Source organism: Pristiophorus japonicus, chromosome 3 (assembly GCF_044704955.1).
Source record: "Pristiophorus japonicus isolate sPriJap1 chromosome 3, sPriJap1.hap1, whole genome shotgun sequence".
Classification (NCBI taxonomy): Eukaryota; Metazoa; Chordata; class Chondrichthyes; family Pristiophoridae; genus Pristiophorus; species Pristiophorus japonicus.
The window spans coordinates 293764738-293781970 of NC_091979.1; the positions used below are offsets into that span (position 1 = coordinate 293764738).

Genomic DNA, 17233 nt, shown 5'->3' on the forward strand with positions numbered 1-17233 from the left:
TTGAACCGCTGCAGTCTGCGAGGTCAAGGTACTCCTATAGTGCTGTTGTGTGTGTGTGTGTGGGGGGGTGGGGGGAGCGGAGCTCCAGGATCATGACCTAGTGAGGATGGAGGAACGGTAATATATTTCCAAGTCAGGATGGTGTGTGATTGAGAAGGAACTTGCAGCTGATGGTGTTCCCATGCACCTGCTTCCCTTGTTCTGCTAGGTGGTAGAGTTTCTGAGCTGTTGTCGAAGAAGCCTCGGCAATTTTACACAGGCAGTAATCATTATAAATGCAGATGTGGAAGTTTATAATGAAAAAAAGGTGACAGGAAGTGCATGCAGACAAAAGTTGATATATGTTTATATATATATTCGTTGATTTCCTGTGGGATTTCACACGGAAAGTCGAGACCAATTGTTGTTTACAGGTGAAGCACGGTCAGAAGATGGGGAATAATTTGACCAAAGCATGCAGACTTCATTCAGTTCCTGTTTTAAAGTCAAATATGTCCACTGAAATTGCTCAAGGCGGATGCTTCAGTTAATTTTATCAGCAGTTTAAATCACAATTTCACGGGGTGGGTGGGGGGAGCGATTGAAGCACATTCCATCTTTGAGAACAAATTGTCAGCTTCACACTTTTTAAAAAAAAACACAAAGACGTATGCTGCATTTCCTCCGCCTTATATATTACAAGTCACCTCCATGTGAAAAGGGCCTACGCAAAACATTGGGCATTTACTCTGCTTCTTCGCTGCCAGCAACTCCAGTGACTCTCGCTGCAGGAAGCGCTTCTCCACCCGCACCAAGAGGCTGCTTTCGTAAAGACCCCGATTGGGATTGGCTGTAGGAAGCCATCGCAGCCAATCAGACGGGAGGATCTATGGGGGTGACAATAAATGCAAGATGGCTCCTCATATAAATCCACGCGCCGAGAGCAGCTTTCCTGTTCGCAAAAAACTCGATTTTCTTCAGTTTTTCACGCGATCTGTGTTCCAGCCGTGTCCCGAGAGCTAACCGGCTGTTATATGTTATAAAACAACCGTTAAAAGACCATCTGACACTTAATGCTGAATGGAATTAAAGGGTTTTGATCAGGAGATGAATTAAATCTCCGCTCCTGGCTGCTGGAGTTGACAGCGGCGCGGCCTCTCGGCGTTTGCTGCCGGTACAAGGCGAGCCTGGGCCACCAGCGGCCGGTAAATGGTGGAATAAAGCCGCAATCACTGTTAAGATTAGAGACGGCGACGTGTTTTATGCCACAGATTCTAAATGGCGGTCTCCAGGTTGGTCACATTTAAATAAAATGCGAGGAGTGTAGTTAGAAAGGCCTATTTGTATCGAGCCGAGCGAGAGGAGACAGTTTCAACGATGTGGGGGTCGGCTTTTCGATTGTAAATTATAAACCCCGTTGCGTGTTTATAGTTGACCTGGATCTTTTGAGTGATTGCGAAACTTTTTGTGTGTCTATTCCGAGTGTGTTTGTTAATCGCGCATCGTTGAGGCCTATCCCAGAATAATGACGAATGATGGCTGGGCCAGCGGAAAATTACTTTTTGTACTTCAGTAATGAGTGGGTTTTAAATTGTCTGCTCCTACGGTTAATATGCAGAAAATCTTACGATGCTTGGATAGAATGGATTGATTTAGTTGCACGTTTTCATCTGTCTTGACACGTACTGAGTCGTGGACAGCTTTGAATAGCCTCCAGGTATTAAAATAAATATGTGTAGTAAAGTTTGTTTCCTGTTCATATACCAGTTACAAAGCAAACAAATTTGTATCAAATTCATAATCTGTATTGTAGATTCTTAATGAATGATCTTGTAATGAATGCTTCACCTAATAGTTCTAAATTTAAAATACTTAAATATTGTTCTCCAAGGTAATTATACATTTGGCCCATCTTAGTTCAGCCTCTGAGCCTGCCTCTCCGATGTCGTCTTTCAAGGCTGAAAAGCCCAGGTTTCTTCCATCATTTCGCATAACTTGGAAACTAGGATCAACCTTGTGGCTCCGTTGTGTCTCGGTGACCAGAACGGGACACAGTACGCAAGATATGAAGCAGAAAATACTGGAAGCACTCAGCAGAGCAGGCAGCATCTGTGGAGAGAACAGACAAGCTGATATTTCAGGTTGAACTCTTCATCAGTTCTCGAGGTGTGGTCTGACCAGAGCACTATATAGTTTGATCATGACCTCCACTAACTTGTATTCTACTGTTTTGGCTTTGTTGATTGCAACTTAATATTGATTGGACATGTTGAGCAGACTAAGATTCTTGTGTGTGTCTCAACTTTATCTTTACTTATTTTGACATCATTCATGGAGTCAACATTTTTTCCTTTATTCAGTACCTTACACTTGACATCCGCACTAAATGCCGCTTGTCTGCTCGCCTACATATTTTGTCCAACTTTTTTTTAATATAGTTTTTGTGCTGCTTTTTTCATTTCCACTGCTTGACAAATTGCATTGAGTTTCTGAATCCGAATCATTGTAAATTAGAAATAGTAGTGGTTCTAACATAGATCCTTGGGGACCCAGCTTAATACTCTTTCCCCACCCCACAACATAACTCCTGACAAATACCCTCTTTTTTTCCCTTCAGCCAATTTTTCATTCATCCTAAGATTTTTCCTAAATTCTAATAGCTTTTTATTAACTTTTTAAAATGCCTAGATACAACTTGGAATGTTGCTTCTTTAAAGGGAGCTGCTGTAGAAAGAAGAAAAGCTAGAATTTCATGTCGTCATAAAAAAGGTATATGATACTTTTGGGATGGTGGGGGAGGATGAGGAGACCAATTTCATAAGTATAACGTTTCCTCTGATGCTAGATATATTAGCTGTTTAGTAAAGAGGTATTGGATTTTTTTGTTTTGTTTTTCAGTATTTTAATTGTGAGAAGTACATGCGAAGTTTCTAGTCATGTCAGCATTCAAATACTTGTTCTGCATGTTCCCAGTCTTAGTCTCATCTTTTACTGATGAAGTAATTTTTTTTTAAACTTTCCAAAAATCAGTTGGAAACCCTTATCCTTCAGAGTACATTTATCCCTACTTTAACTTTTCAAATAAAAAAAATCAGTTATAATATGACTAAGATGATACACCCCTAATGTTGCCATCTGCCGGTACCAAAATACTGGAGAAGGTTAAGGTATAGGGATCAATATAATATTAGGTCAACATGTGTTGCACTGTAAAGAAATGACTTTTTATATGGAACCTTTTGTTTTCTCGAGACGACCCAAGGGTGAGCTACCTTTAAAGCGTAGTCACCATTTTGTAGACAAATGTGGTACCCAATTTAAGGACTGCAAGATCTCACAAACAACAAATTAGATAAGTGACCATGTAATCTGTTTTGCTGGTATTGGTTGAGATAAATGTTGGCCAGGTCACTGGGAAAACCCTCTTGCCCTTCTTCAGAGTTCCATGGGATCTTTTACATCCATCTGAGCAGGCAAACTGGAACTTACACTCAGTCCCTTCTTCCAAGTCGTTAATATAGATTATAACGTAGCCAAGTTTGCTGACGATACAAAGATGGGAGGAAAAGCAATGTGCGAGGAGGACACAAAAAAATCTGCAAAGGGATATAGACAGGCTAAGTGAGTGGGCAAAAATTTGGCAGATGGAGTATAATGTTGGAAAGTATGAGGTCATGCACTTTAGCAGAAAAAAAATCAAAGCGCAAGTTATTATTTAAACGGAGAAAGATTGCAAAGTGCCGCAGTACAGTGGGTCCTGGGGGTACTTGTGCAGGAAATGCAAAAGGATAGTTTGCAGGTACAGCAAGTGATCAGGAAGGCCAATGGTATCTTGGCCTTTATTGCAAAGGGGATGGAGTATAAAAGCAGGGAAGTCTTGCTACAGCTATATAGGGTATTGGTGAGGCCACACCTGGAATACTGCATGCAGTTTTGGTTTCCATATTTATGAAAGGATATAATTGCTTTGGAGGCAGTTCAGAGAAGGTTCACTAGGTTGATTCCGGGGATAAGGAGGTTGACTTATGAGGAAAGGTTGAGTAGGTTGGGCCTGTACTCATTGGAATTCAGAAGAATGAGTGGTGATCTTATCGAAACGTATAAGATTATGAGGGGGCTTGACAAGGTGGATGCAGAGAGGATGCTTCCACAGACAGGGGAGACTAGATCTCAAGGGCATGATCTTAGAATAAGGAGCCGCCTATTTAAAATGAGGAGAAATTTCTTCTGAGGGTTGTAAATCTGTGGAATTCACTGCCTGTTCCTATTTCTTATGTTCTTATGTAACTTAGTTTTTAACATCTTAGCTGAAAGATGGCAGCTCTGAAATTACTGCACTCCCTTAAAATTGCACTGAAATGTCTGCCTATTTTATATGCTCAAATCCTGGAGTGGGGCTTAAACCCACAACCTTCTCAGGTGATGAGGCAAGCTGACATTTTAAAACTGTGTGCTGTCTGTTGAGGAGGTTGGGCCTATACTCATTGGAGTTTAGAAGAATGAGAGGTGATCTTATTAAAATATATAGATACTGAGGGGGCTCCACAAGGTAGATGCAGAGAGGATGTTTCCACTTGTGGGGGACTCTAGAACTAGAGGCCATAGTTTCAGAATAAGAGGTCGCCCATTTAGAACTGAGATGAGGAGGAATTTCTTTTGAGGGTTGTAAATCTGTGGAGTTCTCTGCCCCAGAGAGCTGTGGAGGCTGGATCATTGAATATATTTAAGGTGGAGATAGACAGATTTTTGAACGATAAGGGAGTGAAGGGTTATAGACCGGTTAGTCTGACATCGGTTGTGGGAAAAATGCTGGAATCAATTATTAAAGATGTAATAGCAGCGCATTTGGAAAGCAGTAACAGGATTGGTCCAAGTCAGCATGGATTTATGAAAGGGAAATCATGCTTGACAAATCTTCTAGAATTTTTTGAGGATGTAACTAGTAGAGTGGATAAGGGAGAACCAATGGATGTGGTGTATTTGGACTTCAAAAGGCTTTTGACAAGGTCCCACACAAGAGATTAGTGTGCAAAATTAAGGCACATGGGATTGGGGGTAATGTATTGATATAGATAGAGAACTGGTTAGCAAAGAGTGGGAATAAACGGGTCCTTTTCAGAATGGCAGGCAGTGACTAGTGGGGTACCCCAAGGTTCAGTGCGAGGACCCCAGCTATCTACAATATATATTAATGATTTAGACGAAGGAATTGAATGTAATATCTCCAAGTTTGCAGATGACACTAAGCTGGGTGGCAGTGTGAGCTGTGAGGAGGATGCTAAGAGGCTGCAGAGTGACTTAACAGGTTAGGTGAGTGGGCAAATGCATGGCAGATGCAGTATAATGTGAATAACTGTGAGGTTATCCACTTTGGTGGCAAAAACAGGAAGGCAGAATATTATCTGAATGGTGACCGATTAGAAAAAGGGGAGGTGCAACGAGACCTGGGTGTCATGGTACATCAGTCATTGAAAGTCGGCATGCAGGTACAGCAGGCAGTTAACAAAGCAAATGGCATGTTGGCCTTCATAGCGGGAGGATTTGAGTATAGGAGCAGGGAGATCTTGCTGCAGTTGTACAGGGCCTTGGTGAGGCCACACCTTGAGTATTGTGTACAGTTTTGGTCTCCTAATCTGAGGAAGGACATAGAAACATAGAAAATAGGTGCAGGAGCAGGCCATTGAGCCCTTCGAGCCTGCACCGCCATTCAATGACTTCATGGCTGAACATGAAACTTCAGTACCCCCTTCCTGCTTTCTCGCCATGCCCCTTGATCCCCCAAGTAGTAAGGACTTCATCTAACTCCCTTTTGAATATATTTAGTGAATTGGCCTCAACTACTTTCTGTGGTAGAGAATTCCACAGGTTCACCACTCTCTGGGTGAAGAAGTTTCTCCTCATCTCGGTCCTAAATGGCTTACCCCTTATCCTTAGACTGTGACCCTTGGTTCTGGACTTCCCCAACATTGGGAACATTCTTCCTGCATCCAACCTGTCCAAACCCGTCAGAATTTTAAACGTTTCTATGAGGTCCCCTCTCACTCTTCTGAACTCCAGTGAATACAAGCCCAGTTGATCTAGTCTTTCTTGATAGGTCAGTCCCACCATCCCGGGAATCAGTCTGGTGAATCTTCGCTGCACTCCCTCAATAGCAAGAACGTCCTTCCTCAAGTTAGGAGACCAAAACTGTACACAATACTCCAGGTGTGGCCTCACCAAGGCCCTATACAACTGTAGCAACACCTCCCTGCCCCTGTACTCAAATCCCCTCGCTATGAAGGCCAACATGCCATTTGCTTTCTTAACCGCCTGCTGTACCTGCATGCCAACCTTCAATGACTGATGTACCATGACACCCAGGTCTCGCTGCACCTTCCCCCTTCCTAATCTGTCACCATTCAGATAATAGTCTGTCTCTCTGTTTTTACCACCAAAGTGGATAACCTCACATTTATCCACATTATACTTCATCTGCCACGCATTTGCCCACTCACCTAACCTATCCAAGTCACTCTGCAGCCTCATAGCATCCTCCTCGCAGCTCACACTGCCACCCAACTTAGTGTCATCCGCAAATTTGGAGATACTACATTTAATCCCCTCGTCTAAATCATTAATGTACAATGTAAACAGCTGGGGCCCCAGCACAGAACCTTGTGGTACCCCAGTAGTCACTGCCTGCCATTCTGAAAAGTACCCATTTACTCCTACTCTTTGCTTCCTGTCTGACAACCAGTTCTCAATCCATGTCAGCACACTAATCCCATGTGCTTTAACTTTGCACATTAATCTCTTGTGTGGAACCTTGTCGAAAGCCTTCTGAAAGTCCAAATATACCACATCAACTGGTTCTCCCTTGTCCACTCTACTGGAAACATCCTCAAAAAATTCCAGAAGATTTGTCAAGCATGATTTCCCTTTCACAAATCCATGCTGACTTGGACCTATCATGTCACCATTTTCCAAATACGCTGCTATGACATCCTTAATGATTCCATCATTTTACCCACTACTGATGTTAGGCTGACCGGTCTATAATTCCCTGTTTTCTCTCCCTCTTTTTTTTAAAAAGTGGGGATACATTGGCTACCCTCCACTCGATAGGAACTGATCCAGAGTCTATGGAATGTTGGAAAATGACTCTCAATGTATCCGCTATTTCCAAGGCCACCTCCTTAAGTACTCTGGGATGCAGTCCATCAGGCCCTGGGGATTTATCGGCCTTCAATCCCACCAATTTCCCCAACACAATTTCCTGACTAATAAGGATTTCCCTCAGTTCCTCCTTCTTACTAGACCCTCTGACCCCTTTTATATCCTGAAGGTTGTTTGTGTCCTCCTTAGTGAATACCGAACCAAAGTAGTTGTTCAATTGGTCTGCCATTTCTTTGTTCCCCGTTATGACTTTCCCTGATTCTGACTGCAGGGGACCTTCGTTTGTCTTTACTAACCTTTTTCTCTTTACATATCTATAGAAACTTTTGCAGTCCGTCTATGAGATCTCCTCTCATCCTTCTAAACTCCAATGTATAAAGGCCCAGTTGATCCAGTCTCTCCTCATATCAGTCCAGCCATCCCGGGAATCAGTCTGGTGAACCTTCGCTGCACTCCCTCAATAGCAAGAACGTCCTTCCTCAGATTAGGAAGCCAAAATTGAACAATATTCCAGGTGAGGCCTCACCAAGGCCTTGTACAACTGCAGTAAGACCTCCCTGCTCCTATACTCAAATCCCCTAGCTATGAAGGCCAACATACCATTTGCCTTCTTTACCGCCTGCTGCACCTGTATGACTGATGAACCATGACACCCAGGTCTTGTTGCTCCTCCCCTTTTCTAATCTGCCACACTTCAGATAATATTCTGTCTTCGTGTTTATGTCCCCAAAGTGGATAACCTCACATTTATCTACAGTATACTGCATCTGCCATGCATTTGCCCACTCACGTAACCTGTCTAGGTCACTCTGCGGCCTCTTAGCATCCTCCTCACAGCTCACACCGCCACCCAGTTTAGTCTCATCTGCAAACTTGGAGATATTACTCTCAATTCCTTCATCCAAATCATTGATATATATTGTAACAGAACTGAGCCCTGCGGCACTCCACTAGTCACTGCCTGCCATTTGAAAAGGACCCGTTTATCCCGACTCTCTGCTTCCTGTCTGCCAAACCAGTTCTCTATCCACGTCAGTATATTACCCTCAATACCATGTGCTTTGATTTTGCACACCAACCTCTTGTGTGGGACCTTGTCAAAAGCCTTTTGAAAGTCCAAATACACCACATCCACTGGTTCTCTCTTGTCCACTCTACTAGTTACATCCTCAAAAAATTCCAGAAGATTTGTCAAGCATGATTTCCCTTTCATAAATCCATGCTGACTTGGAACGATCCTGTCACTGCTTTCCAAATGCGCTGCTATTTCATCCTTAATAATTGATTCCAACATTTTCCCCACTACTGATGTCAGGCTAACCGGTCTACAATTACCCGCTTTCTCCGCTTTCTCTCTCCCTCCCTTTTTTAAAAAGTGGTGTTAGATTAGCTACCCTCCAGTCCATAGGAACTGATCCTAAGTCGATAGACTGTTGGAAAATGATCACTAATGCATCCACTATTTCTAGGACCACTTCCTTAAGTACTCTGGGATGCAGACTATCAGGCCCCGGGGATTTATCTGCCTTCAATCCCATCAATTTCCCTAACACAATTTCCCGCCTAATAAGGATATCCTTCAGTTCCTCCTTCTCACTAGACCCTCAGTCCCCTAGTACTTTCGGAAGGTTATTAGTTCTTCCTTCGTGAAGACAGAACCAAAGTATTTGTTCAATTGGTCTTCCATTTCTTTGTTCCTCATTATAAATTCACCTGAATCCGACTGCAAGGGACCTACGTTTGTCTTCACATATCTGTAGAAGCTTTTTCAGTCAGTTTTTATGTTACCGGCAAACTACTTCATGTACTCTTTTTTCCCCCTCTTAATTAAATCCTTTGTCCTCCTCTGCTGAATTATAAATTTCTCCCAGTCTTCAGGTTTGCTGATTTTTCTGGCCAATTTATATGCCTCTTTCTTGGATTTAACACTATCCTTAATTTCCCTTGTTAGCCATGGTTGAGCCACCTTCCCTGTTTTATTTTTACTGCAGACAGGGATGTACAATTGCTGAAGTTCATCCATGTGATCTTTAAATGTTTGCCATTGCCTATCCACTGTCAACCCTTTAAGTATCATTTGCCAGTCGACTCTAGCCAATTCACGCCTCAAACCATCCAAGTTACCTTTCCTTAAGTTCAGGACCCTCGTTTCTGAATTAACTGTGTCACTCTCCATCCTAATAAAGAAGTCTACCATATTATGGTCACTCTTCCCCAAGGGGTCTCGCACAACAAGATTGCTAATTAGTCCTTTCTCATTACACATTACTCAGTCTAGGATGGCCAGCTCCCTGGTTGGTTCCTCGACATATTGGTCTAATACACTCCACTGCATTGCTACCTGGCCCTTGATCCTGCTCTACTATTTAATAAGATCATGGCTGATCTGATCTTGGGCTCAGCTCCACTTCCCTGCCCACTCCCCATAACATCGAAACATAGCAAATAGGTGTAGGAACAGGCCATGTACTGAAGTTGCATGATCAGCCATGATCCTATTGAATGGTGGTGCAGGTTCTTATTGTCTTAGAAAAGGTGTGACCAAGAAAAACAAAGAAAAATGCACTACTATCATCATTTTAATAATGGAGTTTACAGCTGATTACCAGTATTATCAGTTTGGCCTTGGCTACAGGCAAATATAAAATATGCTCCAAACTACTATAGTGTACTATGGAGTCCAATAATGAGGAGAAATTAGTGTTTAAAATGTCAAAAGCTGTTTTGAATTATCAGTCACTAGCAATTCAAGCCTGGCATTCTTTCGGTTGGGTGTTTGAGCAGTTTTCCACCAAAGGGGATGGATGCCAATATGCGGGGGGGGAAATGTTTTCTATTTTGTCAAGTTTTGAGCACTCCAAATTCAGGTATAGTATGAATTAAATACACCAGTATGACTTTACCATAACTTTCCTTGTAGGTTTTTAGTGAGATTGTTAACTAAGTATTTAATTATGGAAAGTTGAATGTTATTTTCCAATACTTTTCACATTCATGAAGCACTAATTTCATTTTATTATGACATGTATTGGTAATGTCAAACTTTGAAATCTAAGGCTTCCTTAAAACTGATTATCATGGACTAAAGAACTGTAAAGTTGTGTATACTTAATACAGAAGAAGGGCCAGTTTCCTGCAGACAATGCTTCCCTAGAGTTGGAAGGGCATTGTGGTACTCCAATCTCAGGCATTGTGTGCAGTAGAGTGTGATACTTGGGGCTGCAAATGCAACTGTATATGCTTTGCATCTGCTAGTGCCTTTGTAACAAAGGAAGCTCATGGCATACAGTATGAAACTTATTGTAGGATCAAGTACAGTATTCTTGGTCAGTTGCTTTTATGCTTTTAAAAAAAACATTAATTATAATTTTAATTAAGCGATGTAAATAATAGTGGGAGCTGGTGTGCTTTTTTTAAAATTGAATTTCCTGATCATTTGAATTGAGTAACTTCGAATTAAGGGGTGACTCAGTGAGCCAAGGTTCCAGGTCGAGATGCTCTGGTACTTAAGCAGCTAATGAAATTGGATATGTTATAGCAAGTATCTTTTTTAGGGAAATCTTGGAAACTGAAGTGATAATTGTGCCTATGGATGAGAGAAAAGGAATTGTGATGACAATCTATAAAAGTGCATCCATAGTAGGGTGTCCTGAAGTAATGAATAATGAACTACCTGGATAAATGTGTAACTACAGAAAAAGTTAGAAGTGCAAGAGCGTGGATATTATGATGAACCTTTATAAAACACTGGTTAGGCCTCAACTGGATATTATCAAATTCTGGACACTGCACTTTAGGAAAGATGGGAAGATCTTGGAGAGGGTGCAGAAAAGATTGACGAGAATGATTCCAGGGATGATGGACTTCAGTTATGTTGATAGACTGGAGAAACTGGGGTTGTTCTCCTTTAGAGCAGAGAAGATTTGATAGAGGTGTTCAAAATTATTAAGGGTCTAGACAGAGTAGACGGAGAGAAACTGTTCCCATTGGCAGAAGGGTCAAGAACCAGAGGACACGGATTTATGGTGATTAACAAAAGATCCAAAGGCGACATAAGTACCTGAAAGAAAAACAGGGCTACGGGGAAAGGGCGAGGGAGTGGAACTAGCTGAGGTGCTGTTGCAGAGAGCTGGCACGGGTTCGGCGGGCTGAATGACCTCTTTCCGTGCTGTAACCATTCTATGGATCATGCCTGACAAATTTACTCAAGTTCTTTTTGAGGACATAACAAACCTTTTGGATGGGGGTGGGGTAAGGGAAGATTCTGGATGCTGTTCATTTAGGCTTCAGCAAAGCTTTTATATACCACCCAGGAAATAGGCTCCACAAGATTGGAAAGCATGACATAGGCGGAAGTAATTCTCAAATGGATCGGGAATTGGTTTCTAAGAGGAAGCAAAAGGTTGTTGTACATGGAGCTGGATCGAAATGTAAAGAGATAACTAGTGGGTTGCTTCAGAGTCATTGCTTAACTGTTGCTATTTAGTGTACATAAATCTATGAAATTGGGACTAGTATTATGGGATATATTTCCTAGACGCTAAGACAAGCTGAATGGACTACAATGGTCTGTTTGGTCCTATATAGTCTTATATTCTCATATGCTTGCATTAAATGGGGACAATAAATTGCAGTGAACTGGATAAAATCACCTGTCACTAAAGTGGCCTGGTTGCTAATGACCAGCACCATAGTAGGAGGACCCTGGTTGTAGACAGGCTCTCTTTTTTTTTAAGTTGCTGTGTACAGATGCAGTGCCTAAAATCTGTAACCCTCAGGACTGAGGCCATTCCGGATTCTGGCTTTTACGGACTTTCGATTTACTTTCTGATGTCACAAATCCGAAAACACCCGAGCCCAGGTTCGGGTATTTCTGGATTTCGGAATGTTAGAAAGTGGAGGGGGGGGGTGTACTTGCCGAGGAGGTGTCCGGAGCCTGCAGCGGAGGTCGTTGGGCCAGCCGGGGCCCGTTGAGGAGGAGGTCGTCAGGCGGGCCGGCTCCGCTGAGGAGGTGTTTGCGTCAGGCGGGTCGGCCCCGCCAAGGATGTTGTCGGGCAGGGCACTGCCGAGGAAGTATTCGGGCAGGGCCTTGCCAAGGAGGTCTTGAGGTGAGGCAGGTGAGCGGCGGCAGGGACCTGAGGTCGTCTAGTCCAGATTTCGGCACATTTTACGGATTCCGGGCGACCCTGTCACCGATCGTTCTGGAACTCCGGATTCTCGACACTGCACCAGTACTACCTAGAAAATGGGTTAGCTGCCAGTGCTAGGTTAGCCTTTTGGTGAAAGCACTAGCTTAAAGTAACACAATTTTCAGACCACTGCAGCCTGAAGCTCTCACTGACGCAGTGCACACTGCACTTTGGAAGTATTTCCAAATGGCATTCTCTTGGCACAAGTTTAAGTTGCAAAGTGGAACTAGCATCCTTTTAAGTGGCTGGTACTAATTCTGGATGCCTAATGACTATATTTCCCTTCTCAGTGACCTTAACAGGACCTTGCTTAATGGTGAATGAGTGGTTGGCAGACTCTAGTTTCAGTTTATGACTTGTTTCAGTTTATGGCTTTGGCCATGGAGGCAAGAAAAATCATTGGCTACATCATCAGCCATCGAGTCTACCCTGTTGTCAATACCATAGAGGAGTTTATCCAACACTGACTTCAAAAAAAAATTAAAAGCTTTAACTTAGTAAACAACCAAGTCAAAAATACAGTAAATTCATTGCAAAAAAAACAATTTTGAAATGCTAAATAGCCACTTTTTCTTTTCAATAGGCTTGATCGTCTCTTTATTTTACTGGATACTGGGACTACACCAGTAACTAGAAAAGCAGCAGCTCAACAGTTGGGTGAAGTGGTTAAGCTCCATCCTCATGAACTGCACAACCTGTTATCCAGAGTAAGTAGATGATCAGTTATCTTGATCTAAAATATGTATATACATGTATAATCCAATTTTGGAGTTTCATTATTTTACAGGTAAAATATTTGGCTGGTTTACAATGAGCGAGAAGCATGCTTAAGAACTTAAGAAATAGTAGCAGGAGTAGACTATTTGGCCACTTGAGCCTGCTCTGCCATTCAATAAGATCATGGCTGATCTTCTACCTCAACTCCACTTTCCTGCACTATCCCCATCTCCCTCAATTCCCTTAATATCCAAAAATCTATCGATCGCTGTCTTAACTTTACTCAATGACTGAACCTCCACAGCCCTCTGGGTTAGAGAATTCCAAAGATTCACCACCTTCTGAGTGAAGAAATTTCTCCTCATCTCAGTCTTAAATGGCCGACCTGTTATTCCTGAGACTGTGACCCCAGGTTCTAGACTGTCCAACCAGAGGAAACATCCTCCTTGCATCTACTCTGTTGAACCCTGTAAGAATTCTGTATGTTTCAATGAGATCACCTAAACTCTAGAGAATATAGGCCTGGTCTACTCAATCTCTCCTCATAGGACAATCCCCCTCCCCCCCCCCCCCCCCCCCAATCCCAGGACTCTGTCTGGTGAACCTTCATTGCATTCCCTCTATGCAATGTCCTTCCTTCGGTAAGGAGACCAAAACTGTACACAATACTCCAATACTGTACAAAATATTCCAGATGCAGTCTCATCAGGGCCCTATATAATTGCATTAGGACATCTTTACTCTTGTACTCAAATCCTCTTGTACCATTTGCTTTCATAATTGCTTGCTATACCTGCATGTTAACTTTCAGTGATTCGTGTACAAGAACACCAACAATTCCCAATCTCTCACCATTTTAAAAAATACTCTGCTCTACTATTTTTTCCTACCAAAGTGGATAACTTCACATTTCTCCACATTATATTCCTTTTGCCATGTTCTTCTATTAAAAACTGCCAAAAATTTAGACACCATCCATAGAGGTACTTGAATGTTTTCAATTTTTTGTTTGACAGGTGAGAATGGAAGCAGTAATTATGCAGTATAAGGAAGCTATGAAGGAAAATAACATCTGCTGTGGGTTTCTGCAGCACAATCGCCTTCCTAGCTCCATATTTTGTGAAGTTGTTCAAGTTTTATATCCGAAATTACCTTTTCAATCTTGATTTGTGCCAGTCAGAGTCAGTATTTGAGGGTGAAAGTCGAAGTCCTAATACAATATAAAATCAATATACTGTTTCAGGAATAGGTCCTAAAGGATTGAGTAGGAGAAAAATGTCCCAGGTTACCTCTTATCATTACGTTGGAAAATTACTTGACAACTTTGATCACTGTAACTTTAGCCTGGATTTTGTGGTTAAAAATAAGGGTGAGGCCAACGGCGATCACCGACCAGTTATTAAAGAAGTAAATCGGACAGCAACTTCCAGCATCTCCGCAGTTAAAGGTGGAAATCAGGAAGTTGCTGTCCGATTAATCTCTGCTCCTCCACAAGTGCCACTACACCAGTACTTTGCCAAGTGATTCGGCATTCAAACACATGAAGAGCGTGAAGTTGTGCTACTTTCCCACTAAAAGTTAGGGTTGTCCATTCAAGAGTAAGGGCGGTAGTGATACCCACCCTCCTATATGGCTCAGCGACGTGGACTATATACAGCAGACATCTCAAAACGCTGAAGAAACACCACTAGCGTTGCCTCTGCAAGATCCTGCAAATCCACTGGGGACGCACCAACATCAGTGTTTCAGCTCAGGCCAACATCCCCAGCATTGAAGCACTGACCACGCTTGACCAGCTCCGTTGGGCGGGCCACATGCCCAACACGAGGCTCCCTAAGCAAGCACTCTACTCGGCGCTCGGACACGGTAAAGAAGCCCCAGGTGGGCAGAGGAAACGTTTGTAGGACACGCTCAAAGCCTCTTTTGATAAAGTGCAACATCCCTACTGGTACCTGGGAATCCTTGGCCCAAGACTGCCCTAAGTGGAGGAAGAGCATCCAGGAGGGTGTTGAGCTCCTCGAGTCTCGTCGCCAAGAGCATGCAGAAATCAAGCGCAGACAGTGGAAGGTGCGTGCAGCAAACCAGGCTCCCCACCCACCCTTTCCTTCAACCACTGTCTTCCCCACCTGTTCCTTCAACCACTGTTCCCCACTAATTCCCGCATTGGACTGTACAGCCACCTGAGAACTCACTTTGAGTGGAAGCATGCCTTCCTTGATTTTGAGGGACTGCCAATGATGTGAATTTTTAACACCGTGACTTTTAAAAGCCTTTTTTTCTTTTCTCGCCTCCTCCCCTACCCCTCCCCTCGCGCCCTCGCTCGCTCTCTCGCGCTCTCTTTTTCTTGCTCTCGCGCTCTCTCTCATCTTTTGTTCCCTCTTTATTTCACTTTCTGTACATGATTTTACATTAATTAAATATTCAAACCTATCCTTCCTGGTTTAGACTCTGCGTGCCTCCGTGAAGATTCTTTAATCTGGTTGAAGAGACTCATTATTGCTTGCCCTGTTCACACAAGGCCCAGATTCCGTGTAGTGCGTGTATGTTGTTTCAGAATCCTGATGACCGTAAGTTGCCACACAAAAGCCCACAAAGTCTGTGGAAACTAAACGTAATGGACGGCGTGTGACGTTTGCCCGCCCCGACTGTAAAATCTGGCCCAATATGCTTTCTCAGTTTTTCATCCAAGTTGGATGACTTCAAATTTAGAATTGTGGCTCACTTCAAAAGTATTTTACCATCGTGTACAGGCGCTTGTATACTTAGCTTCATAAATGCAGGTTGGCCGAGTGGGCAATGAAGCATGGGTGCTCTTCTAAAATTTGGTTTGTCATGTTACAGCAAAATAGAGGGTGCTTTACCTTGCAACAAGTTTGTGCTTCCACAATATAAATTACAAAAGACCTAAAGACCTATCTAGTCCATGTTCGTGTGTATCCTCCACATAAGCAATACAGCTGTTTCGTCTGAAATCCTGAAACCTCGAGACTGAGGCCTGGGTGGGGGGAGGGAGAAGGAGTGGGGTGGGGGGAGGGAGAAGGAGTGGGGTGGGGGGAGGGAGAAGGAGTGGGGTGGGGGGGGTAGGGAGAAGGAGTGGGGTGGGTGGGGTAGGGAGAAGGAGTGGGGTGGGGGGGGTAGGGAGAAGGAGTGGGGTGGGGGGGGTAGGGAGAAGGAGTGGGGTGGGGGGGTAGGGAGAAGGAGTGGGGTGGGGGGGGGAGGGAGAAGGAGTGGGGTGGGGGGGGAGGGAGAAGGAGTGGGGTGGGGGGGGAGGGAGAAGGAGTGGGGTGGGGGGGAGGGAGGGAGAAGGAGTGGGGTGGGGGGGGGAGGGAGGGAGAAGGAGTGGGGTGGGGGGGGGAGGGAGAAGGGGTGGGGTGGGGGAAGGAGTGGGGTGGGGGGGAGGGAGAAGGAGTGGGGTGGGGGGGAGGGAGAAGGAGTGGGGTGGGGGGGGGAGGGAGAAGGAGTGGGGTGGGGGGGGAGGGAGAAGGAGTGGGGTGGGGGGGAGGGAGAAGGAGTGGGGTGGGGGGGAGGGAGAAGGAGTGGGGTGGGGGGGAGGGAGAAGGAGTGGGGTGGGGGGGAGGGAGAAGGAGTGGGGTGGGGGGGAGGGAGAAGGAGTGGGGTTGGGGGGGAGGGGAGAAGGAGGGTGGGGGGGGGGAGGGAGGGAGAAGGAGTGGGGTGGGGGAGGGAGAAGGAGTGGGGTGGGGGGAGGGAGAAGGAGTGGGGTGGGGGGAGGGAGGGAGGGAGGGAGAAGGAGTGGGGTGGGGGGAGGGAGGGAGGGAGGAGGGGTGGGGTGGGGGGAGGGAGGGAGGGGGAGAAGGAGTGGGGTGGGGGGAGGGAGGGAGGGAGAAGGAGTGGGGTGGGGGGAGGGAGGGAGGGAGAAGGGGTGGGGTGGGGGGAGGGAGGGAGGGAGAAGGGGTGGGGTGGGGGGAGGGAGGGAGGGAGGAAGGGGTGGGGTGGGGGGAGGGAGGGAGGGAAGGAGGGGGGGGGGGAGGGAGGGAGGAGGAGTGGGGGGAGGGAGAGGGAGGGAGGGGGGAGTGGGGGGGGGAGGGAGGGAGAAGGAGTGGGGTGGAGGGAGGGAGGGAGAAGGTGTGGGGGGGGGGGGGGGGGAGCTCTCTGACCAACACCCACCACCCCCCACCAACACCCACCCACCCCACCACCCCCAACCCAACCACACCCCACCACCCCCCCCCACA

General features: G+C 44.9%; 1 protein-coding gene across 2 annotated transcripts in view; it reads left to right on the forward strand.

Annotated features, from left to right (window-relative positions):
* The first annotated feature begins 875 nt into the window (after positions 1-875).
* Positions 876-17233, forward strand: part of btaf1 (BTAF1 RNA polymerase II, B-TFIID transcription factor-associated) — a 215145-nt gene continuing 198787 nt past the window's right edge. For both annotated transcript variants that reach the window (XM_070876808.1, XM_070876809.1), the window contains exons 1-2: positions 876-1271; positions 12907-13030. In XM_070876808.1, coding sequence (XP_070732909.1) covers positions 1258-1271; positions 12907-13030 — 138 coding nt within the window. In that variant the 5' untranslated portion in view covers positions 876-1257. The remainder of the gene's footprint in view (positions 1272-12906; positions 13031-17233) is intronic.